General features: G+C 43.0%; 2 protein-coding genes across 2 annotated transcripts; both read left to right on the plus strand.

Annotated features, from left to right (window-relative positions):
• Positions 1 to 11,774: 11,774 nt before the first annotated feature.
• On the plus strand, positions 11,775 to 12,804 carry LOC122010053 (NDR1/HIN1-like protein 13). Its single transcript, XM_042566430.1, has one exon. The coding sequence runs from the start codon at positions 11,909 to 11,911 to the stop codon at positions 12,524 to 12,526; it is 618 nt and encodes a 205-aa protein (XP_042422364.1). The 5' UTR covers positions 11,775 to 11,908; the 3' UTR covers positions 12,527 to 12,804.
• Positions 12,805 to 13,316: 512 nt separating this feature from the next.
• LOC122003196 (protein ETHYLENE-INSENSITIVE 3-like 1a) lies at positions 13,317 to 14,480 on the plus strand. Its single transcript, XM_042558535.1, has one exon. The coding sequence runs from the start codon at positions 13,317 to 13,319 to the stop codon at positions 14,373 to 14,375; it is 1,059 nt and encodes a 352-aa protein (XP_042414469.1). The 3' UTR covers positions 14,376 to 14,480.
• The last annotated feature ends 10,874 nt before the right edge of the window (positions 14,481 to 25,354 follow it).

Consider the following 25,354-nt stretch of genomic DNA (forward strand, 5'->3'; position numbering starts at 1 on the left):
CAAGGTGTTCTGGTGACAGATTGGCCGTAAAATGGAGGTATACATTGACGACATATTAATAAAATCGCTCCGAGTAGCTGACCTTTGTGCAGACGTCGAAGAGACCTGCCGGACCTTGATGGCGTACAAGATCAAGGTTAATCTAAATAAGTGTCTGTTCTGGGTGAAGAGCGGGCACTTTCTCGGTTACATTATGATTAAACGGGAAATAGAAGCAAATCCAAGCAAGGTGAAGGCCGCAGGACATGCCCCCGCCCCATAACTTGAAAGAGGCCCAACAATTGACTGGACGGATCACTGCACTATCAAGATTTATATCCAAGTCGTCCGATCAGAGCCACCCATTCTCCAAGATTCTGTGACGAGTGACAAAGTTCCAGTGGGACGCGGAATGTGATAAGGCGCTAGAAGAACTTAAGAAATACCTAACCTCCTTACCTATACTAGCTAAGCCCATCACCCGTGAGTTACTCTGGATATACTTATCATCTATATAGTGAGCAATTGGCTCAGCGTTGGTGCGGTAAAATGGCGCTGAACAACATATAGTGTATTTCTTAAGTCATATATTGAAAGATGCAGAATCCCGCTACACCTATCTCTAAAAATTAGCATACGGACTAGTCCTCGTCGCTCGGAGGCTTCATCCATACTTCCTCTCACATCCTATAGTGATGCTGACTAATAGCGCGCTAGGAAAAGTCCTCCTTAACCCAGAAGTATCTAGATGGCTGATCAAATGGACTACTAAGCTAAGTGAGTTTGACATACAGTATCAAGCCCGAATATGAGGCCTTGATAGCTGACTTATAGGCAACCCAGCATGTATGAACCACAAGAGTTCTCATCCATTCAGATTCTCAGCTGACGACTCAGTAATTGTCAGGAGTGTTTGAAATAAATAACGTCCAGCTTAAGTTGTATGCTGAAGCTTTCGAGAAACTGAAAGCAGGTTTCCAAGAAGTGATTATACAAAAAGTACCCCCGTCAGACAACTAGTATGCGGACGAGTTGGCTAAGTTAGCGAGTTCTTTATGTCTAGTTGTCGTGGATAAGCCGGTCGAGCATGTTTTGCTGGTGGCACCTATCGACAGGACGGTTGGAATGGGCATACCGAGTGACTAGAGGACACCACTGGTCGAGTTCCTCCGATCAGGTGCTACACAAGACAACTAGGAGGAAGCTTGGTCATTAAAAAGGAGGGGCGACCGATTCATCCTAATTGGAGATTACTTATACAAGAGAGCTTTCTCAAGGTCATTGCTCAAGTGCATCAAATCAGATAATGTTCAATACATATTATAAGAAGTGCACCAAGGCTCCTGTGGTAGTCATCCGGACGGCTGGTCATTAGCGTGCAAGATCCTGCTAGCTGGGTATTTCTGGCCAACGTTGCAGGCCGACACCGCTCAGACGGTAGCCACATGCATATCATGCCAGAAATATTAGAATATACCACACCTACCTACGAAAGAATTGAAGGCGTCCACCGTGTCTTATCTGTTCGACTAGTGGGGTATGGATATCGTTGGACAATTTCCCATGGTGACCAGGCAAAGAAGATTTTTGGGTGGAGGTCAAGCTGCTCGTCAAGATAACCGAGCATATGGTTATCAAATTTATATGACAAAATATCTTGTGTCGGTTTGACATCCCTCACAAGCTCATCTCGGATAACGATAGGCAATTTGCAGGGCAAAGACTCCGAGAATGGTGTACTAGCTATGGCATCTTGCAAGCTTTATGTCAGTGGCCTACTCACAGAGTAACGGTCAGACGAAGGTTACCAATAGAGAGATCCTCAGAGGTCTCCAAGCTTGGTTCGACCACGCCGAAGGCAACTGGGTCGATGAACTCCCGAGAGTGTTATGGGCCTACCGCACAATGCCAGAGAAGCAACCGGCATAACCCTATTTCACTTGGTGTATGGAGGTGAGGTAGTGGTGTCGGTCAAAGTAGGGGTAGAGTCTGACCGGGTGCAGCTCTACGACTAGGGAAACGTCGATCAACAGCTTATGGAGCTCGACTTGATAGACGAAGTTAGAGATAAGGCCGTTGTCTGGCTAATAGCCTACCGTCAAAGGATGAAGCAAAGCTACAACCGGAGAGTGATCCCCATGTCGTTCCAGGTCAAAGACATAGTCTTGAAGAAGTGAAGCTGGTCGACGATATCACCAAATTAGAGGCACTATGGGGAGGCCTATACAAAGTCATTCGGAAGCTTAGCTCAGGATCTTACTATTTACAAGATGAGAATGGGCAAAATTTAGAGCGGTCTTAGAGCGCTAACTGTCTTCAACCTTACCGAGCGGGGGTAAAAGGCTTAGTGAGCATATTCGTGTAAACTGACAAAGTATCTGTTTCAGCAATGCAGGGAATAATGAATGAAAAATCAATAAAGTGTCCCAGACTCTTGCGCCGATTAGCTAAGTTAAAAGTCGAGCAACGACTATAAACTCTTGAGCATAATGATTAACGTTGAGTGATGGTTATAAATTCTCATTACGAAATTACTGGAAGTCGAGCGGTGACTATAAATCCAAGACCAACGTAAAATTAATAGTCGAGCTGTGGCTATGAACTCTAGCCTTGTAAAAATCAACAGTCGAGTGATAATTATAAATGCTCGTCCAACAGGAAATCAATAGCCAAGCGGTGGCTATAAAACTGAGAGGCGACGAAAAGCATAAGTCGGGCGGTGGCTATAAACTCCTGCTACGTAAAACATAAGTCGAGCGGTCACTATAAATCATAGTTTAGGACCTTAAATTCGAACGGTGACTATAAACCCCTGTTAAGGATTCTAAAGCCGAGCGACTCCTATAAACTCTAGCATGCGAGAATTACAGCCGAGCGACAGCTTTAAACCTGAGAACAATGGAAGTCGACAGTCGAGCAGCGACTATAACCCCTTGGATTGTAAACTATAAACAGTTAAATGACGGATAAAAAAAAATCTAGTGGCTTCGCCAACAACAATCGAGTGACGACTATAAACCCGACCGCGAGGGGGGAATCAATAGTCAAGTGACTACTATAAAACCCGATTCAACAACCAAGCAGCGGCTATAAAACATAAATTCTAAGTTCGAAGAAGGTATTGAAAGCTGAGCGGCGGCTATCAAACCTAGTGGTCATCATTGAGACTTCCGAACAAAAATGCAAGTGTCAAAACTCCCCACCCGACCGGGCGAATTGTAACTAAACAGAGAAGAATCTTTGCATGAAAACGATGAGTGGGGAAGATACTCGACTCGGTCGAACCAAGCGCCCGTTCATGGGAGATTCAAACTATTGCACAGAGTGCCTAAGTTATATTGAAAGAATAAAGAGGATATGAAGTAGGTAAATTTTAAAGCGCCGAACAATGACACATGGATTAGTACTTAGAAGAATTTACAAAGACTGTTCCCCGTTACAAAATGCTGGTAAAAAAGAACTATGCTAGATCGACAATAGCATCCTCGGAGAGCGAGGCCACAAGCTCATCCTTCCAAATGGATGTAATGGAGACACATCAGCAGACAGGTGGTCGTCATCCTTCAGCTATTGGATGGTGTCGTCTATGCCGAGATCAAAGAGGCATAGGATCCGATCGGAGAAGATCCGGTTAAAACCTTTCGAGCGGAGATATTTAACTCGAAAGTCCTTTAGCTGAGTGGGCTTGTCCTCTTGAAACTTCGCCATCTGGGCCTTAGATGCCTCCAGCTTGGCCTTCAGAGACTTCAGCTCGACGTCTTGATTGGTGATTTTCTGTTGCTCCGTTGAACAACTTGATTGTTCTTGGGCCAAAGCTGTCTCAACCTCCTTAAGCTTTTTGTCCAAGGCCCGAGCCTCCGAGTTTTTCTTCTCCAAGTCCTCTATTGTGTGAAGTTTCCTAGTGTTCGCCGATTTGATCTTGGAGTCAAAATCCTAGGTCTGCTTGTTGAGCCGCTCGAGCTGCTGGGCTTGCTCCTGACTCTTATTCTTTTCTACCAACAGCGCCTGCTTGGAGCCCATTAGTTGTTCGGAAGACTTTTCTAAATCATCCTTCAGTTGAGCAACCTTAGCAATAAGTGTGCTTCAACAGCAGCTCGGGGCGCACTTGCCGATTCAATCGGAGCCCGCAGTTGCTTATTTTCGTGCTCGAGGAAGGTCAACTTCTAACACATCATCATACTCTCCACCCAGTACTGTAAGAAGGGAGAATCAGAACTGTGTAATAAAAGCAAATAAGAATTTTTGAGTATTATAACTTACCATAGTGGATTTCTGAGGGAAATTGTCAGCTAGCTCCCTAGGCAAAATAGTCATCGCCCTACCCTTGGCATCTGCCCAGGTCAGGGCCAGAGGACCCTAGATACGGATGGTGTGCTTGGGCGATCGATGGATAGGTGGATCAAAGTCGATATATATCTACGGTCGATCTGATCGGAGGGCTCTGAAGTCGTCTAGCCCTTGGATTTGGACTTCGAGGAGCGGATTGTGGAAATTGAGGTCGCTGGATCGGCCAGTGGCGAGAGGAACGAAATTGGTTGTGCTAGAATCTGGTCAGCCGACAATTCGAGCACTGATGGAATTCGGTCAGATAAAGGCGGCGTCGGCAAAACAACCGCTCTCTCAGGGACAACATTAGACAAACTCTCACCCTGATCGGGCAGGGCTTGGGAAGTAGATACTTCCATAGGCGTCGGTGTTGAGGTTCCCGAGCGGGAGGTACCCTTCGAGCGGAGTCTCTTTCTCCACTGGCATTGAAGCAGCGACTCGCCAGAGCCTGCTGACTCAGTTGGCACCGACTCAGACGGTACAGTCACCGTTGTTGGTTGCTACTTGGAAAACCTATTGGTTCCACTGTACAAAAATTTTTTACAAAGGTCTGAACATTTTCCTAGCTACCATGTGTTCTTTTTAAATTAAACTTGGATCGCCTGCGGAACTTAACACGTTTGATCCTAAGTTTAATTTATTTGTTCTTTTAGGTTTAGACTTGGATCTCCTGCGGAACTTAACACGTTCGATCCAAATCACTTAGGTCACAAAGACAATTAAATATCTATTTCCAAAATCGGCTTCCAGTACTATATGGCGAGGCACATGACCTTCTTAGATATGGGAGCAACCACCACCGACTAGACAAAGCCTTTTAAGGAAATTAAATATTTAACCTTCCCATAGTAACCCTAGGTTAACCACTAAGAACAATCAAATCACAAGGAAAAGAAAAAACAAAAGAACACAACTTCGAAATCTAATTTGAAAAACTAGAATCGCATGCCTTTTGTATTTGGTATTTTTACAAAGAAACAAAACTAACATGATGCGGAAAACTATTATTAGTTCTACCTTTTCTTTGTGAATAATAACTCTTGATCTTCTACCGTATTCCTCTTCTAATCTCGGACGTTGTATGGGCAACGATCTTCCGAGACGAGGACCACCTAGCACCTTCTTCTCCTTCCTTCAAGTTTCGGCCAAGCACAAAATAACTCAAAAGATGAAGAATTTTTTCCACCAACCAAGCTCCAAGGGATGTAAGCTTTCTCTTCTTCTTCTCCAAGCTAAGATCCGGCCACCACTTGATCTCCAAGAAGGATGAGAGGTTCGGCCACACCAAAGGAGAGAAGAGAACTTGAAGGGGCCGGCCACACCAAGGAAGAAAAGAGGGAGAAAATAGAATAGAGGTTGTTCTTTTTGAAGCCACCCAAACCCCCTCTTTTATAATCATTAGCTTTGGCAAATAAGGAAATTTAATTACAATAAAATTTCTTTAACTTTCCTTGACATGAATTAATTAAGAAAAATTAAATAAAATTTCTTAATAACCCATGTCATGGTCGGCCATCTCATGGAAGAGCAAATAAGACAATTTTCAATCAACCAATTAAAATTCCTTATTTGTTTCCGGAAATTTTAAAAAATAAAATTTCCCTTTAAAATCCTTTCATGGTTGATAAAAAGAAATTTCTATAATTTTAATTTTTCAACATGTGAATAATTTACAAAGAAGAAAAATAAAATATCCTTTCAATCTACAAATAAGGAAAGAGATTTAATCTCTTTTCTTAATCTTTTGTAGAAACTTATAAAGGGATATTTTAATTTTTTAATCTCTCTTTTAAATTATATCTTCCACATAAGAAAATTTAAAATTAAAATTCTTTTCTATTTTAATAGGGCCGGCCACCTAAGCTTGGGTTCAAGCTAGGGTCGGCCACCCATGGACCAAGGCTTGGCCGACCCTAGCTTGGTTCTCAAGCTAGCTTGGCCGACCCCTACAAGATGGGTATGAAGTGTTAGGATCGATGATCGCGGCTAGAGAGGGAGGGTGTGAATAGCCGACCCCAAATCGTTCGTTTCTTTCTACAAATCAAGGTTAGCACAGCGGAAATAAACAATAGAAACGACAACGGAGAATAGCAAACCTCAAACTCGTCGATGTAACGAGGTTCGGAGATAAACTCCTACTCCTCGGCGTGCCCGTAAGGTGGACGAGCCCTATCAATCCGTCGGTGGATGAGTCCCCGGAGAACAGACTAATAAATACTCCTTGTGGGTGGAGAAACCTCGCCACAATCTCTTTGCAACAGCAATAAGGAGTACAACCGTAGAGAAAGCAAACAAGAACAATCGAAATGTAAAACCCTTTGCTTGCCTTCTCGTTGCCGACTGGAATCCTGATGAAGCAGCAACTTCTCGGATCCAAGCTCAGCTAGAAAACCAGCAGGAAGCTCACCCGAAGCTTCGGCAGCGAGAGCTCAGCAAACTCGAAGAAGGAAGAAGGAAGGAAGCTGTAGAAGCCCTTGATCTCCTTTTATAACCTGCGAAGAAGACACAGAAGAAACTAGTCGTTGCTACGCAACGGCTAGGATGTGGACCGATCAGGCTTCATCCTGATCGATCCACAAGGGTCCTGATCGGTCACAAGACCGATCAGTCCCTCGATCGGTCCCATGACCGATCGGGACCTTTCCTCCCGGTGATCTCCTTCGATCGCCTCTCGACGGTGCGGACCGATCAGAACTTCACCGTATATCGATCGATCAGCGATCGGTTCATCGAACGATCGATAAGCAATGAATACTTGTTTGGTTACCGATCGGTCACCGATCGATAACCCAACAGATCAACGGATCGGTTACGAGACAGATCCAGTTTAGAGCTCCCCTAAACCCTACTTGGTCCGAGAACGAGCTACCGAGCCCTCTCCGACTTCGTCCGGAGAACGAGCTACGAGCCCTCTCCGACCACAGCCCCGAGAACGAGCTACCGAGCCCTCTCGACACCCCGGAGAACGAGCTACCGAGCCCTCTCCGACTTTCCGTGCCAAGTCTCCATACTTGGACTTTTCCGTGCCAAGCTCCCCGCTTGGACTTTTCACTGATGTCCGGTCAACCTTGACCCATTTGGATTTCCTTGCCGGCTTCACTCACCGGGACTTCTAAACCGCCTAGCTTCACTCACTAGGTCTTTACTGCGGCTTCACTCAGGTTTCACTCACCAGGACTTTCTCCAACTGCCTGGCTTCACTCACCAGGACTTTCACTTTCACCTAGCTTCACTCACTAGGATTTTCACCTGGCTTCACTCACCAGGATTTCCTGAACTGCCTAACATCCCAGTTAGGACTTCCAGTCAAGTATCCGGTCAACCTTGATCTACTTGACTCTTCTTCATCCAACCTGATCAGACCCTGATCAGTATCTCTCCGCATGGACAACTGCACCTGCATTGTCCATGTCTACATGTCTTTCTGTATTGTCAAACATCGAAACCATGACCAAGGCTTACGCTTGGTCAACTAGGTCAACCTTGACCTACTGGAAATTGCACCAACATGAAGGTGGGTATAGGTGGGTATAGTACTCTATAACTAAGAGGCTACGATAGGGACCGAGAGGAGGAATTGGTTTTGGTCTCCCGATAAAATTAAGCATCCCGTGTTCGCCCCGAACACACAACTTAATTTTATCAATAATAATTCATTCCACTAGAGAACTATTATTGAACTACCACATCAATCCCAAATTACATTTTTGGGCTCCTTATTATTAGTGTGTTTGTCTCCCTGTGTTTAAGATGTCGAATGCCCACTAATTAAGTGAGTTACTGACAACTTATTTAATTAATATCTTAGTCCAAGAGTAGCACCACTCAACCTTATCGTTATGTCGGACTAAATCCACCTGCAGGGTTTAACATGACAATCCTTATGAGCTCCTCTTGGGGACATTATCAACCTAGATCACTAGGACACAGTTTCCTTCTATAATCAACAATACACACTATAAGTGATATCATTTCCCAACTTATCGGGCTTATTGATTTATCGAACTAAATCTTACCCATTGATAAATTAAAGAAATAAATATCAAATATATATGCTTGTTATTATATTAGGATTAAGAGCACACACTTCCATAATAACTGAGGTCTTTGTTCCTTTATGAAGTCAGTATAAAAGAAACGACCTCAAATGGTCATACTCAATACACTCTTAGTGTACTAGTGTAATTATATAGTTAAGATAAACTAATTTCTAATTACACTACGACCTTCCAATGATTTGTTTCTTTCCATCTTGGTCGTGAGCTATTGTTTATAATTTATAAGGTACTGATAACATTATCTTTTGTATGTAACACCACATACTATGTTATCTACAATATAAATTAATTGAACAACTACAAATAAATGTAGATAAATTTGACCAAATGTGATTCTTTATTCAAAATAAATGTCTACAAAAGCTTAGGCTTTCAGTATACACTCTAACAACCGTGACCATGGTGGGACGCATGGGAGGTATCTCCCCAGTAGTAGCGGCGACACTGCTCCCTGCCACTCAGCTCGCCTCACCGGTTTGATCAGCCGAGCTACCGACCAGTTGAAGTTTGCGACCTTCCAGCTCAGCCACTCCGCGAGCATTGATCTCGGCATCAGTGAGCTTGCTCTTGCTTCTCAGCAAGGACTTTAACATGACTTTAGTTGCTAAAACGAAAGTGAAATCAGTTAGATTCTAAGGTGATATAGGAAGAAAAAGTTTACCTAAAGAGGTGGGCAGCCGTGAGCATAGGGGACTTAGTCCAAAAACATATAGAATGCCTTCGTGCAACGACTTATGTATATGGTACTTTTGACCGTCCAGATGAGCGGCCGTCTCGAGGTAGGTCGGCTCCCAACGACACTTGCGCAAAGCAGGAGGCTTCATCAGCTCCATTAGCCAGCCGGTCAGGAATGATGGCCGCTTAGGAAGGTAAACAAAAAAATAATTGTCCTTCTAATGCTTGTTGAAAGAAGGCATTTTCTCAAAAAAATATAGATCCTGATCGGGCTTGTAAAAGAAAAGTACCCACCTCAGAGAGCTTGGGACAGTAAAAGTAATGAAATATGCGGGGGACGAGCGAGATGCCGTATATGCAGAAGAGGATAACTACCCCACACAAAAACCTAAAGGAGTTCAACACTAGTTGGTGCAAAGGGATGTGAAAGTATCTACAAACTACGAAGAAAAATGGGTGGATTGGGAAGCGCAAGTTGGCCAAGAATTGATCTTTAAAAAAGGTAAGGAAGTTGTCTAACGACGTGTGGGGCCATGCATATGCAGTAGGGATGGCTATTTAGTAGTCATCGGGAATACCATAAGTCATCTGCATCTAAAGGACTTCGTCGCCATTGAAGTCAGATTCCTTGGAAGTATATCATAGTCTGGCGATGGGCGGAGGAGGAGGAGAAGAACAGACCATGGAAAATCAATGAAAAGCATAGACAGAGACAAGAAGAGGAAGAAAATCTTACTAAGGAAGAGGATCGTTGGCGAGGAGCAGAGGAGACGGAAATCGGCCAGATACAGGCGCGAGGACGAAGATGCTGTGGAGTATCGAAAACAAAGAGTAAGGGTTTAAAAACCCTGGTGGCAGCCGCTCTGGGTCGTCCGATCGGGGGCTTCGGAAAATGAAGTCTCAATCTAGTCGTTGAATTCTAAAAGGCGGTTATCACATCAATCATAAATATCCGCCTATCACATCAAGCATGCGGTGGCAGAAAGTGGGACTTGTGGCGCTTTGTAACGGGAAGCATTAATGAGATTTAATTAAAGTGTATGGATGACGTGCTCGGCATTAATGATCAAATATTTGCATAGTCTTCAAGAAATAAGAGTGACCTCAGTGACCATTACAAGGCACTCACCCACCAAGGGAAGTTGTGGGAAGTTGAAAAATCGCTATGTGTTGCCCACGAGCATCCCGAACCGACTGTGCGAATTGAGAAGTGGTCGAGGAAAGACATAATTATAGAGTGGTTCACTGAAGATTAACCATTCCGTCTCATAGCCGAGCGGTGGCTCTAAACTCATGGCAGAAAGCATCTACAGTATTTACTATAGCCGAGCAGTGGATCTAAATCCGAGTAAAGTCGAGCAGCGACTATAAACTCTTGATCAGCGAAGGTGAGTCGAGCGGAGGTCTAAACCAAGAATGTCTGATCGGGCGGAAAGGTCGCTAAAAACATTGCTCGTCTAATCAGTCAGATTTACAACCTCCTTCGACTAGACTTGAGGGGAAGACTTGTGATACAGTAATAAAAGGAGCCCACTAAGAATGAGTCAAAGGTAGGACAAGCAGCCAACGTGGAGATCAAAGTCAAGGTGGTCAAAGACATGGAATCGTCGGGTCGCCAAAGTTGGTTGAACGGGTGGCAACCGACCGATCAGGCCTGAAGGGTCCAATCGAGCATAGTCGCCCACTCAGTGAAAGGAGGGCCTAGTATGATCGTGCTGCCCAAAGGCTTGTTTGACCAGATCGTTTGTCCAGTCAGGCGATAAGCAATGACCCGATTGTCGGACAACTAAAGAGTGAGGAACAGATGTTTGCAACTATGACGACCCTATAAGGGCTAGTCTAATTGGACCACCTATCCGACCATACGAGGAACAACCTACTAGTCGAGCGATCATGGAGAAGAACAAACTAGAGTGATCGGGAGGGGATCCTGGCCGAGCGGCTCTCCCGCTCGGCCCAACAGTGGGACCCCTTGCTTAACCCATCGTATCCTTCTAGGAATTGGTGCCACTGATAGCAGATCATGATCAACAGACAAATCGTATGGTGGAAACTTCCACTGTAATGTCAGGGATTTACATGCCCTATTAAGGAAAGATGTCAGGGGCACTTCCTAACTTGTCCTTTCATAGGACAATTGGGAAATGTGGACACTCTTTAAGAAGCGTGCACGTACGCTACAGTGTCACTGTATAAATGGGGTCCATGCACCTTAGGAGGTATGCATTATTTGTGATTACGCACTTATTACTACAATTTTCTTTGCTCTTCACTGTTACTGGTGATTGACTTGAACATTAGAGGATCAACACCGGAGACTCATTTCCTATATCGGCACTGACTCGCATTTGATCTGTTTAATTGAACTACAAAGAGGAGCAGAGAATTCACTCCCTCCATCTCCATTGCTTAATTACATTGATGTATTTTGGATAAATTTAAAAGTTAGAACGATGGGAAGAAAAAACATTCTATTCTCTCGCTCTTCCTCGCCACAGATTCCCCCTAAAACATCGCAAGTAAACAAGCATGATGGACCTGGCATACGGAGACATACTCTAGATACAGATCATAGATAAAAAAGACCTTGATATGAGAGCAAATCCTTGGCACCAAACGGACCACACCACACTATTTTAATATCTCCCTTCATTCCAAATTGGTTCCATAAAATATTTAATCGAATCGAATTTTCCGCATAAAATATTTAGAGAGAGAGAGAGAAATCTCATCCACGTTTGGATCATCATACAATACGTGAGCCCGACTAAGCCACCACGATCATGAATTAACACATTTTATCTATTCTTCTCCTCTTCCTTCACAAACTAGCTCTCTGATCCAGTTCAGTCGCTTCATCGCCGACCGACATGCTCCATGAACACCACTTCTCGTCCTCGCCGGAACCCCCTGGCTCCCCCTGCTCCTCAGAATCCTCCATCCAGAACTTCATCCCCAAGCTCCCACCCTCTCCCGGCGATTACTTCGTCCAAGTCCAGAAAGACCGCATCTTCCGCGTCCCCCCGCCGCAAAACTCCCGGCGCATGGCCATCTACACCCGCCGCGCCTCCTCCCGCCGTCGCCGCACCTGCCTCCGCTGCCTAGCCTGGACCGCCGCCCCCATCCTCCTCCTCGCCGCCGCCCTCGCCGTCCTCTACCTCCTCTTCCTCCCCCAAAAACCCGTCTACTCGATCACCGCCCTTTCCATCGCCGGCTTCAACGCTTCCTCCTCCTCCTCCTCCCTCTCCCCTACCTTCCTCGCCACCGTTCACGCCGAGAACCCCAACCAAAAGATCGGCCTCAGCTACCTCAACGGCGGCGACGTCTCGGTGTCCTTCGCGGGAGTCAGCCTCTGCCGCGGCGATTGGCCGGCCTTCTTCCAGCGGAGGCGCAACTTGACGTTGTTCCAGGTGCCGATGACGGGGGCGGGCACACGCTTGTCGTCGGCGATGCGTCAGCAGTTGGAAGCGGCGCAGCGACGGCGTTAAGTCGCGTTGCTGATCGGCATTAAAGTTCCGGTCCGTCTGAAGTTTGGGGCCGTTACCAGCTGGACTATGACCGTTAACGCCCGTTGCCACGTCACCGTCGACACGTTGACGGCCGAATCCAACATCGTAACGGAGTCTTGCCAAGTTAAAAATGTAATTTAACGGAAATGCCAAACCATCTTCTTTCGTGTAGTTTAATGCCTTTATTTTTCCGATTTGTAAATTAATAAATGTTTTAAAGTTGCAAAGCGTACTAATATTTTTTTTTTGGACAAGTATAATTGAAGCACAAGAAAATAATATATTTCGAATCTCCTCGAACATATGCTTTTGTGTACTATATTTCATACAGATACCATGTGCATTTGATAAGATATGCTCTTTTAATAAACTAATATACAGAGATTATAAATGGAAAGTTCCATAATGACGAGATTGGATTGAGAAAAATAGTCTCCTTCCATGTATTATCAGATTGGGAAAAAAATCGTAATGATAATTAATTACTTGGCAATATTGGGAGAAGAAGAAATACAGTGAATAAAAAAAATACTTAAAAATAGTTTGAAAATTGGGGGCGATAAGGTCAGTTAGAATTCTTACTTTCCTTACATAGAAAAAATTTATCATATCAATTGATATAATGAGCAAATATACTGTGAATTCCCTGCCAAATAAAAAATAAGCCTTCTTCTATGTTCTATCATGTATGCGTATGTGTATATAAACATCTCCGATCTCCATTTCTACTCAATAGATACATTTGAGTGATCATATCGTCTGTTGCAAAATGAGAAGTGGTAATCAAGATAAAATTGCTATTCCGAGCTGCAAAGATGATTCATGGATGGAAGTGGAAAGCCTTCTCGGTGCTCCGCCGCCAAGCATCTTCGACGTCCCTTTACCGCAAGGCGACGTAGAATCGATCGATGAGAGGGTAATCAGAGGGCTTAGATCGCGCATTTGGAACGATATCGCCCGCCTCAGACGCCTCAAAGAGTTTCATCGGTACAAGAAGCTTCAGCAAAGCCGCGTCGTCGGCGTCGCCGGGATGGATCGCTCCCAAGCGCAGCAATCGCAACGCAAGAAGTTAGCGCGCGTCCATGGGAGGATCTTAATCGAAGCGCTGGAGCTGATGGAAGAGGGCAACGCCAAGGGGTTCGTCTTCGGCCTGGTTCCCTGCCACAGCAAGCCCGTCACCGGATGCTCCGCCAACCTTCGCGCTTGGTGGAAGGATATCGTCCGCTTCGACCGCAACGGCCCCATGGCAATGACCAAGCACCATATGGAGACTTGCCCCGGCGACTTTGTGAGGAGTAAGATCGCCGTCGGCTTCTCCATCCCCGTCGCGCTGACAGAGCTGCGCGACGTTACTTTGAGCTCGCTCCTCTCTGCCTTGATGCCCGTCTGCGAGCCGCCGCAACGCAAGTTCCCGGTCGAAAAGGGTCAGCCGCCGCCTTGGTGGCCGACTATGGAGGAGGGCTGGTGGCGCGAGGTAGGGCTGCCCAAGAACCCCACTCGACCCCCCTACAAGAAGCCACACGATCTCAACAAGGCATGGAAGATTAGCGTGCTCATTGCGATCCTCAAGCACTTGATGCCCGATCTCAACAAGATCCAGTACATCATCAACCATAGCAAGTGCCTAGAGAATAAGATCACTGCTAAGGAAGTTGAAATTCTCAACATTGTTCTATTGCATGCGCTCAATAAGCATTCAAAGAAGGAGCAAGAATCCCCCGAAATATGTCAGGAAGACAATTTTCAGTCTCAGACGTTCCCCAATGAACACCACCAGTTTTTCGAAGCTCTACTAGGGGAAGACAATTTTCAACCCTCTTCATTATGAATCACTAATTATCAGGTATTTAAGGAATATGATTGATTCAAAGAGTTTGAGATTTGAGTCATTATCATTGCTTGTCTAATAAAATGTGCTACTTGAGATCAGATGCTTCAGTTTAAGATAATCAGTCACCTTGTATTAAATGAGATGAATATGCCAAGCACCAACAATTCATTTCCCCTAAAACAAAGAATTAAAGGTCGTTCACCTGACTCTATAAATTTAAATTAAAGCAAAGAAAAAAATTGAAAAGGATAAATCAGTTATTTAATCAAGAGAGGAATTGAAATTTACCCTGAAACATAGAATGCTAAGCACCAACAATTCATTATCAAATTCAGAAACTTAACACGCCTAGACGGTAAAAACTTGTCAAAATTGACTTCTGCATGCATAGTGGTGCAGATAGAGCAACGAATATGAAAGTGTAACATGTAATTGGCACGTTAAGCACCAGTTGACTTTGATATTTACATCAGACCATATTTAGAAGTAGATGGAGGATCCAAGTATGGACACCTCAACTTACATAAACCACTGACAAGATTGCATATCCAGTAGAAACATACCATTCCTGATAAAATATCCTACAGAGTCTCGTCTTCATGGTGCAGATACAAGCCAAACCGAGCACAGGCTTTGCAGAAGGCTAGTTCTTCTGCTGCAGCAACCGGGTCTTTAAATCGCTCATCATTCAAAGACACTGACACAGTAGAGTCACGGTGTGCCTGCAACAATCATCTATATTTAGCTTAATACATGCGAGAAATCTGACAGCATTTTGCCTATAAAAAGGTCGAGAGCAACATGCCATCGCATATTTTGATTCTGTTAAAACAAGCATTTTACCAAGGAGATAATACTTAATAAAACAGGTAAGTGGTTTGACACTTGATCCGGTAATTCAATACGACAAAAGCAAATAAGAAGCTACTATTTGATATTCAAACATTCAAAACTGAGATAAAAATGGGAAAAAAAATTGTGAAATAAAATTGTTATATAGGCAAGTACCTCGCCATCCAATCCATGTACCGTGACTCGATATACCGCAGTCATAGTGCCATCGTATGAGAATATGACATTACGAACTTCCCCACACCAGCCTTAGGATAAGCAAAAAAAAAAAAAAATCGAATTGAATGAAATTTAAAACAAGATTCATAAGACTGCCATCAAACTGAGATATTACAGCTCCAACTGAACTAAGTAAAAGGTAAGCAGATATCACAAAATATACACGAAATTCTATTTGAACGGAAAAAAAAATATATAGATCTAAATCAAATCTGTCTTCTAGTTGTTTAAGGAGGGCCAAAATGAATTATATTAAAAAATTCTTAAGCCCTGACTATGTAGTTTGACTACATATACCTTTTTTCCCAATGTCTATGTTTAGGGCCAGACCATACAGGAGTTGCTATTTGAAAGAAAATAATTTCTGTATGTCAAATATGTCCTATATAAAGCGGTGGAGATGGCACGTTGGACAAGTGACTATTGACTTGGAGAAGACCTCGAACTGGAGAAAAGGTTGCGAACTAGAGCGAAAAGGGACTCCGAGTGCCTTCTTCCTCTATGCACACACGAAAGAGAGATCCCACAAAAGTCTAGAGCGAGAACCAAGGGAGCGGTCCCTGGCGCAGACCCTCCGATGCTCAAGTCAACCAAAGTGAAAAAGATGAACAATAATTCTATAGCAAGTATGTATGTGTGCCTCTGAGAGCGTACCTGGCCAAGAGAGGATCTCCCTTTTTGTATCACCTCTCATAACCTCAGTAATAATGAGGTGACAAAGAATATTAACTGCCAGAAACTATTGGATAATGGAAGATATACCGTCTGAAAAATGTGTCGTTACCCTCCGAGGAATCTTCCATTAACAATGTCTGAACTGTCTTTTATAACTTGCGTCATTAATGAGGCAGTTGAGAGAATATGCTATCATAACGTGTTAGCTGATAGGAGGTGTAGAGTCACCTTCAAGGAAGGTTCCACTAAATGAGTATATTATAATAGAAGAATATTCTCTGACAAATAATCGTTATTCTCTGACACTGCTAAAATCCGATCGACCCTGCTTCTGACCAACTGTATGATAAGGGATTTGTACCCTTACAGAGTGGGGAGCGCTGTATTATAAGTCTAACCGTCCATGGGGTCGGTCATCTTTATACTGAGAGTTGTATTATAAGACTGATGAAACTGAACCGGTAAGCTGGAAGTAATATTGCAGAAGTGGGGAGTTGGACCCCATCTGTGTTGTTAAGGCGCGCCTGAGGCGCGCCCGGGCGCTAGGCGCACAAGGCGCTGGGAAGAACGCCTCTTCCCACGCGAGGCGGGCGTTGTTCGCCAGGCGCGTGCCTAGGCGCGCCACGTGCGCCTTTGCACCTCAACGAAGGCACGATCGAGGCGCCGTGATCGATCGTGAACAGATATGGATTTTAAACAAAAAAAAAACATTCCAAATCAACGTTGTTCGGAATTAGGGCACGGGAAACAGGAGAAGAAAACGCAGGAAGTGAGGAAGAGAACGCAGGAAGGGAGGAAGAAACCTGAGCCCTTTTTCATCTGTCGTCGCCATCGCTGTCGCGCCATCGCTAAGGAAGAAACCCAAGTATATTTTGTTGGGACCGATGTGCCTGCTAGAGGGGGGGTGAATAGCGTTTCGTCGCACTTGCGTCGGTTTGCTTCGTCTTGTTGTTGTGCAACGAAATACTCGAAGACAAAAACTCACAATGCTAACACCTAGGATTTACTTGGTATCCACCTCAAGAAGAGGTGACTAATCCAAGGATCCACACACGACACGCTATCTCCACTAATGAAAACCTCTTTCTCGGTCGCAGCCGAAGGCGGAGAAGCCTCGTACAAACTCACACACAACAAAATAACTCACACAAGAAGAAAATACAAGATATAAATGAAATACACCCTTCTTCTTGCATACTTGTTGCTTGTTGTTGCCTCTTGAATTTTGGGAATGCACCCAAGAGCCTTCAAGAACTGGCCGTGAAGATCGGAAGAAGTTCGCGTGAAAATCGCTGAAGATCGCAGAAGAAGAACGCAAATTTCTGGCGAAGAAAATGCTCCGCCCAGACTATATACAGTGCCTCCAATCGATTGAAATCAACCCCAATCGATTGTCACATCAGCACCGCTCCATCGCAGCCGTCCATCACCTGCATCCTGCGCAACGGTCGAATTCCAATCGATTGGGACAGGCTGAATCGATCCACTGATCGATTCAGATGCTTTTTGTGTTCTCGCGATCGCGCGAGAACTTCCAGCTCCAATCGATTGACCGATCGATTGGAGATTCCCAATCGATTGCCCGATCAATTGGGAAGGCATATGTGCTCGCGACTCATGCTCCCAATCGATCGACCAATCGATTGGGTCATTTCTTCCTTCGTAGCACACTCCAATCGATCGGCTGATCGATTGGACCCTGGTTCAATCGATTGACCATCCTGGACTTAACTCAATTTCAAGTCCAAAACCTCCAACCCAACTCTCGATCAACCGTGACCTGTTGGGTCTCCATGCCTAGCATTTGGCCACACCCGACCAATCTCGAACTAGACTTCTACCCTCCTCCATCAGCCTCACATCCCTCGAATATCTCCCCATCCTTCACGTCTTGCCTTCAGGAGCTTCCTTCGGCCTCATCCTAGTTGTTGGGTCTTTCTTGCCAAGTCATACCAGGACTTACCTTGCCAAGACCACATGCTTGGACTTACACCTTTACCAAGATCACACTTGGACTTTCCAATTGCCTGACTCCTCACCAGGACTTTCTCTTTTACCAAGATCACACTTGGACTTTCCAACTGCCTGGCTCCTCACCAGGACTTTCCACTTGCCTGGCTCCTCACCAGGACTTTCCAATTGCCTGGCTCCTCACCAGGACTTTCTCCTGCCTAGCTCCTCACTAGGACTTTCCCGTTGCCTGGATCCTCACCAGGACTTTCTCCTGCCTAGCTCCTCACTAGGACTTTCCCGTTGCCTGGCTCCTCACCAGGACTTTCCCCTGCCTAGTTCCTCACTAGAACTTTCCAAATGCCTAACATCCAGTTAGGACTTTCCCAGTCAAGTCTCCTGTCAACCTTGACCTACTTGACTTGTATTTTCATCAACCTAGTCAACCCTTTGACCATCTCCATAACCGGACGATTGCTCCAGCAATCTCCTTATATTATCAAACATCAAAACTCAAATCTCGACTCAAACTTGACTCAACTCAAGGTTAGTTAAACTGGTCAAACTTGACCTAAGGAAATTGCCCCAACAATCTCCCCCTTTTTGATGTTTGACAATACCTCTAAGTTAGGCTAAATCCTATAGCCTTAACCTCTTTTTTATCACAAGGCTAAATCTCATAGCCTTAACCTCTTTTTTATCACAAGGCTAAATCTCATAGCCTTAACCTCTTCTTTATACAAAGGCTAAATCCCATAGCCTTAACATCTTCTTTATCACAAGGCTAAATCTCATAGCCTTAACCTCTTCTTTATATCAAGGCTAAATCTCATAACCTTAACCTCTTCTTTATACCAAGGCTAAATCTCATAGTCTTAACTCTTTCATGACAAGGCATGAATGAAGGTTTCCTTCATTCTCTTCCTTTCCTAGAGGGCAAACTCCCCCTGCTTGGGATGAAGGCCTAACTTAACCTTTCATTCTCTTCCTTTGTCACACATCAAAAACTGAAAACAAACTCTTCTCCATAAGAGTTAACTCTACGTTGTTTACAACCTCATATGTTGTTAACACCCCCACAATGAAGATCTCATATTCTTCATTGTCGCCTAAGCTCCCCCTTGAGCTCTACTTCACTTCACAATGCTCATCCTAGAGCATGCATCAACTTCCCAATGAAACTCCTATTCATTATATTCAATGCTCCCCCTTGAGTAGTAATCTTCTTCACAATGCTCATCCGAGAGCACTTATCATCCTAGTAATGAAGATAACTAATCTTCCATTATTCCCCAATACTCAACCCTGAGTATTATCCATCACGAAGGTTTAACCCCCTTCCAAGGTCCTTGAAAGTGAATTTTCATGCATTCAAAGAGTAACTCCCCCTAAAAACATGGTCAAACTTCTGTCATTGCACCAACAATAACTTGGAGTGCCTAAACAGTTAGGAAAACCAAAACTTGAAGTTTTGAGGTTCAAAATTTAATAATGAAACTAAACCCCAACCTAAACTTCACCTAAGTCTACCTTAACCAATCCATACTTGCTTTCATCATGAAAACTCCCCCTAAATGTATACACGTGTATTCCAAAGGGTTAGGAATGATTAATGACCCTTGAAAACCAAAACTTGAAGTTTTGAGGTTCCAAAATTCGAAATTGAAACTAAACCCCATCCTAAACTTCACTTTGATTTATTTTAACCAATCCATACCTGTTTTCATCCCGAAAAACTCCCCTTAAATGTATACAAATGTATTCCAAGGGATTTGAAATGTTTATTGGAACTTGAAGTGGTTTAATGTGCTGAAATCAGGCTTTTTCAGCCATAATCAGACTTCCCAATCAATTGAAGTTGGGACTCAATCGATTGAAGCTACTTCAATCGATCCATTGATCGATTCCGCAAGCTTCTGCTTGCAGAAATTCCCTCTGAATCGATCAGTTGATCGATCCAGCCTGGGTCAATCGATCGACTGATCGATTCACTGACCTTCTGTTCGTGGGAATGAACTTTCCAATCGATCAGTTGATCGATCGAAACTCATCCAATCGATCGACTGATCGATTGAGTTTCTGATTTATGTGAAATTCAATTTCAACAAACTTCAGAAACTCCCCAAAAATTCTACAAACCTCTAAAAATCATAAAAACTCATGTAGACATTATTTAGGGTATATTCTATCAAGGAAAAATAGTTTTCTATGAAAATACTTCCTATTTTCAAAAATTGACACAAACTTGAGACCTTGTAAAAACTTTAGTGTTTTTTTCCAAGTTTGTGTCTAACCATTCAATGATGATTACTATCAAAAGATAGTCTTTACCAAGGTTTTTCAAAAGTCTTTTAAAATCATTTTCAAAACCAATATCCAACCATGTTCCTTGGCTCAATGCACATGACATGTACATTAGCTTTCCCAATGATTGAAAAACACATAACTATGTGTTTTGATGAACCTAAAACTCGACAAGATGCACTAAATCAACATCTTGAGTTTTGTTCACCATCCTAACATCTCACTTGTATCTAATGTGTACTAAAACATATACAAATCACCTTATGGTTTTTTGTGATATGTATATTTGGTTTTGCCCTAAACTAAGGGATCATGTATAACTATCTAGGCATTATGAAACTTATGATCATCCACCTAGGATGTCACTTGGTGTCATCCCACTTGTTGAGATATTTACCATTCATGATAAATGTCTTTTGTCCTTAATTGCAAGGAAATTAACATAATGCATGATGTTATATGGCATACATCAAGATGAGCAATTTTTCAAAAGAAAGACATGCTACTACTACATGATGTGTATATTATCAATGGTAGATATTATGGCTTATCAAATATGGAATTTACTTTGCCATAATTGTGCTAATTAGCTGTGTATATATTATTACCTAGAGTAGATTATTTGTATTAGTACATACTTAAATTAGATTATCAGTAATTAATATGGTAGCTATATTTACTTTGTTACTAAAGATAAATTGTAAAGCAATTCTATTTAATGAGAAAGCTCCGGAGAAGAAAGGGACATTTTTTTCTGGAATTTCAAAGCTGTTTTGTCATGGTATCAGAGCCAAAGGAAGGCTGAAATTTCTTCTGCCCTTAAAGCTCTCTGGTTTGTTTCTTTTGGGTTGATTTCCAATCAACAATTTTTTTTTCTCTCGGTTGATTGACTTGTGATTGAGAGTTTGGATTAAGATTTCTGTTTTCCTGGATTGACTTGTTTTTCGGATGGCTAATGAGAATTTTTCTGGAAGAATACCTACGGAGACTTTGGCGATCAAATTTACCGGAAAGAATTATGCAACATGGGAATTTCAGTTCCGGATGTTTCTGAAAGGGAAGGAGCTTTGGGGTCACATTGATGGGTCTTTAATGGCTCCTGAAAACGCTAAGGACCTTGGTCAATGGGAGACAAAGGATGCCCGAATTATCTCTTGGCTTCTCGGATCCATCGAAGCTCATATGGTGAACAATTTACGTCCTTTTAATACGGCTAAGGAGATGTGGGATTACCTGAAACGAATATATCATCAAGATAATACTGCAAGGCGATTCCAACTAGAGCTTGAGATTGGTAATCTCAGTCAAGGTGATCTTTCTATTGAGCAATATTATTCTGGATTTCTTAATCTTTGGGGTGAATATTCTAATATTATATATTCAAAAGTACCAAAGGAGGCCTTAGCTAGTATTCAGGCAATTCATGAAGTTAGTAAACGCGATCAATTTTTAATGAAATTGAGATCAGACTTTGATGTTGCTCGGGCTGGATTGCTAAATAGAAATCCAGTTCCTTCTTTGGATATATGTCTTGGAGAATTGTTGTGTGAAGAACAAAGATTGGCTACCCAAGCTGTTCTAGGTGCATCACTAGAAAAATCTACAGTTATCAATGTTGCTTATGCTGCTCAAGGGAGGAACCGTGGTAAGGATCAACTGCAGTGCTATAGTTGTAAGGAGTTTGGGCATATTGCTCGCAACTGTAGTAAGAAATTCTGCAACTATTGTAAGCAACATGGGCACATTATTAAGGAGTGTCCTACACGTCCGGAAAATCGACGAACCCAAGCTTTTCAAGCTACTATTCCAAATCTGAATGTTATTGGTCCTACATCTACTGTCACCGGCACCAATCAATCTGTTCTTACGCCAGAGATGGTCCAACAGATGATTCTCACAACCTTTTCTACTCTTACTCTTCAGGGCCAAGGTATGAATATTTCTTCTTCATGGATTGTTGATTCTGGGGCGTCCAATCATATGACTGGGTCACCTGATCTGTTGCATAATGTACGACAGTATAATGGCTCACAAAATATTCAGATTGCTAATGGCAGTAATCTTCCAATTACAGCCATTGGTGATATAAGGTCTTCTTTTAGTCATGTATTTATCTCTCCTGGGTTGTCTACAAATCTAATTTCTGTTGGTCAGATGGTTGATAATCACTGTGATGTACATTTCTCTCGTGATGGTTGTATTGTACAGGATCAGGTGTCGGGTCAGGTGATCGCGAAGGGGCCTAAAGTGGGAAGATTATTTCCGTTGCAGTTTTCTGTTCCTAGAAATTTGTCCTTCTCTTCTATTGTTACTGCAAATAAGGCTGATATTTAGCATAAACGATTGGGCCATCCGAATAATGTAATTTTATCTAATTTAATGAAGAATGGCTTTCTTGGTGACAACATTCAGTCTTTTAAACATCTATTACCTTTTGCCTGCACTACTTGTAAACTTGGGAAAAGTAAAGTTCTACCTTTTCCTACTCATGGTGGTCGTGCTAAAACATGCTTTGAGATAATACATAGTGATGTTTGGGGCATTACTCCAGTTACTTCCCATGCACAATATAGATATTTTGTGACGTTTATTGATGACTATAGTCGATTCACGTGGATATATTTTCTACGTAGTAAAGCTGATGTGTTCACTGTTTTTCAAAAATTTCTGGCTTTTATTGAGACAAAATTCTCTACGTGCATTAAGATTTTACGGTCTGATAATGGTGGTGAATATCTATCACATGAATTTCAAGCCCTTTTGCAAAACAAAGGTATTTTATCACAACGGTCATGTCCTTATACTCCCCAGCAAAATGAGGTGGTTGAATGAAAACATCGTCACTTATTGGATATGGTACGCACACTCCTCCTAGAGTCCTCAGTTCCGCCTATATTTTGGGTGGAAGCCTTGTCTACTGCTGTGTATTTGATTAATCGGTTGCCTTCTCAACAACTGAATTTTGATTCTCCTTACTATCGTCTTTTCGGTATGCATCCTGATTATCACATGTTGCACACATTTGGGTGTGTTTGTTTTGTCCACTTGCCGTCTCATGAGCGTCACAAGCTTACAGCTCAATCTGTACGGTGTGCTTTTATGGGTTACAACAATGTTCAAAAAGGTTTTCTATGTTATGATACAATTGCTAATCGTTTGCGTATTTCCCGAAATGTGATTTTCTTTGAGCATGAGTATTATTTTCCGCAACATGTTTCTCCTTCTGGAAGTATTCTTCTTCCTCATTTTGAAGATACCTCTCCATCAACTGATCGTTTTATACCTGGCGTTATATATCAATGACGAAAAACCTCACCATCACAAACTCTTCCCAATCCTAATCCAATGGTTCTTCAAAAATCCTCTCGCACTCGTCATCCTCCTGATAAATATAGTTTTTCTGCCACTTTAGCTGATACTACAGTTCCTACCTCTTATTCGCATGCGACTAAGCAGACATGTTGGGTTAAAGCTATGCAGGATGAACTTCAGGCTCTTCAGGAGAATCACACTTGGGATATTATTCCTTGCCCAAGTGGTGTTAAGCCCATTGGTTGTAAATGGGTATATTCTATTAAGCTACGATCCGATGGCTCAATTGATAGATATAAAGCAAGGCTGGTGGCACTTGGTAATCGCCAGGAGTATGGAGTGGATTATGAGGAGACATTTGCTCCTGTAGCTAAGATGACGACAGTGCGACTTATCCTTGCTATTGCTGCTTTCAAGGGATGGTCATTACGACAAATGGATGTGAAAAATGTCTTTTTGCATGGAGATCTTAAGGAAGAAATTTATATGACTCCACCATCAGGATTATTTTCTACACCCTCTTCTGATGTTTGCAAACTAAAACGTTCACTCTATGGTTTAAAGCAGGCTCCACGTGCTTGGTTTGACAAGTTCCGCTCTACGCTTATTAACTTCTCTTTTGTCCAAAGTCAGTATGATTTTTCTTTATTCCTGTGCAAAACTGCAAAAGGAATCGTCTTGCTCCTGGTATATGTTGATGATATTGTTATTACAGGGTCCGACTCTGTCTTAATTTCTCAGCTTCAAGAGCATCTTCAGGGGTCTTTCCATATGAAAGACTTGGGATCTTTACACTATTTTTTGGAGCTTGAAATACACTCTACTCCAGCTGGAATTTTCTTACACCAACATAAATATCTTCAGGGGATAGTGGCTTTGGCTAGTCTACAGGATGGTCATTCTGTTGATCATCCTTTAGAGGTGAACGTTAAATATCGCCGTGATGAGGGTGATTTTCTCCCAGATCCATCTTTATATAGACAACTAGTGGGGAGCTTGAACTATCTGACTATTACCCGGCCTGATATTGCCTTTTCTGTTCAACAAGTTAGTCAATTTCTACAAGCACCTACACATCTTCATTTGGCTGCAGTTCGACGCATTATTCGCTATTTGCATGGCACTTCTTCCCGGGGACTTTTCTTCTCTGCGGACTCTCCTATTCGTTTGGTTGCATATAGTGATGCTGATTGGGCTGGTTGTTCTGATACTCGACGCTCAGTTACAGGTTGGTGCATGTTTTTGGGTACCTCTCTTATTGCGTGGAAAAGTAAGAAGCAAGATCGGGTGTCTAAGTCTTCCATAGAATCAGAGTATCGCGCTATGTCCTCTGCTTGTTCTGAAATAGTTTGGCTTCGGGGACTGTTGGGTGAACTTGGGTTTTCCCAACTTGAACCTACTTCACTTCATGCAGATAATACTAGTGCTATTCAAATTGCTGCTAATCCAGTATTTCACGAACGCACCAAACACATCGAAGTAGATTGTCATTCTATTCGTGAGGCATATGATGCTTGTGTCATCACTCTTCCACATATAACCACTGAATTCCAAATTGCTGATGTGTTTACTAAAGCTCTCTCCCGACATCGTCATCACTTTCTTATTGACAAATTGATGCTTGTTGATCATCCAGCATCAATTTGAGGGGGGATATCAATGGC

Source organism: Zingiber officinale, chromosome 1A (genome assembly GCF_018446385.1).
Source record: "Zingiber officinale cultivar Zhangliang chromosome 1A, Zo_v1.1, whole genome shotgun sequence".
In the NCBI taxonomy this organism is placed as follows: Eukaryota; Viridiplantae; Streptophyta; class Magnoliopsida; order Zingiberales; family Zingiberaceae; genus Zingiber; species Zingiber officinale.

Bases quoted from the DNA above. Each gene is read 5' to 3' on its own strand.
- LOC122003196 (XM_042558535.1), top strand. From the start codon at position 13,317: ATGAGAAGTGGTAATCAAGATAAAATTGCTATTCCGAGCTGCAAAGAT.
- LOC122010053 (XM_042566430.1), top strand. From the start codon at position 11,909: ATGCTCCATGAACACCACTTCTCGTCCTCGCCGGAACCCCCTGGCTCC.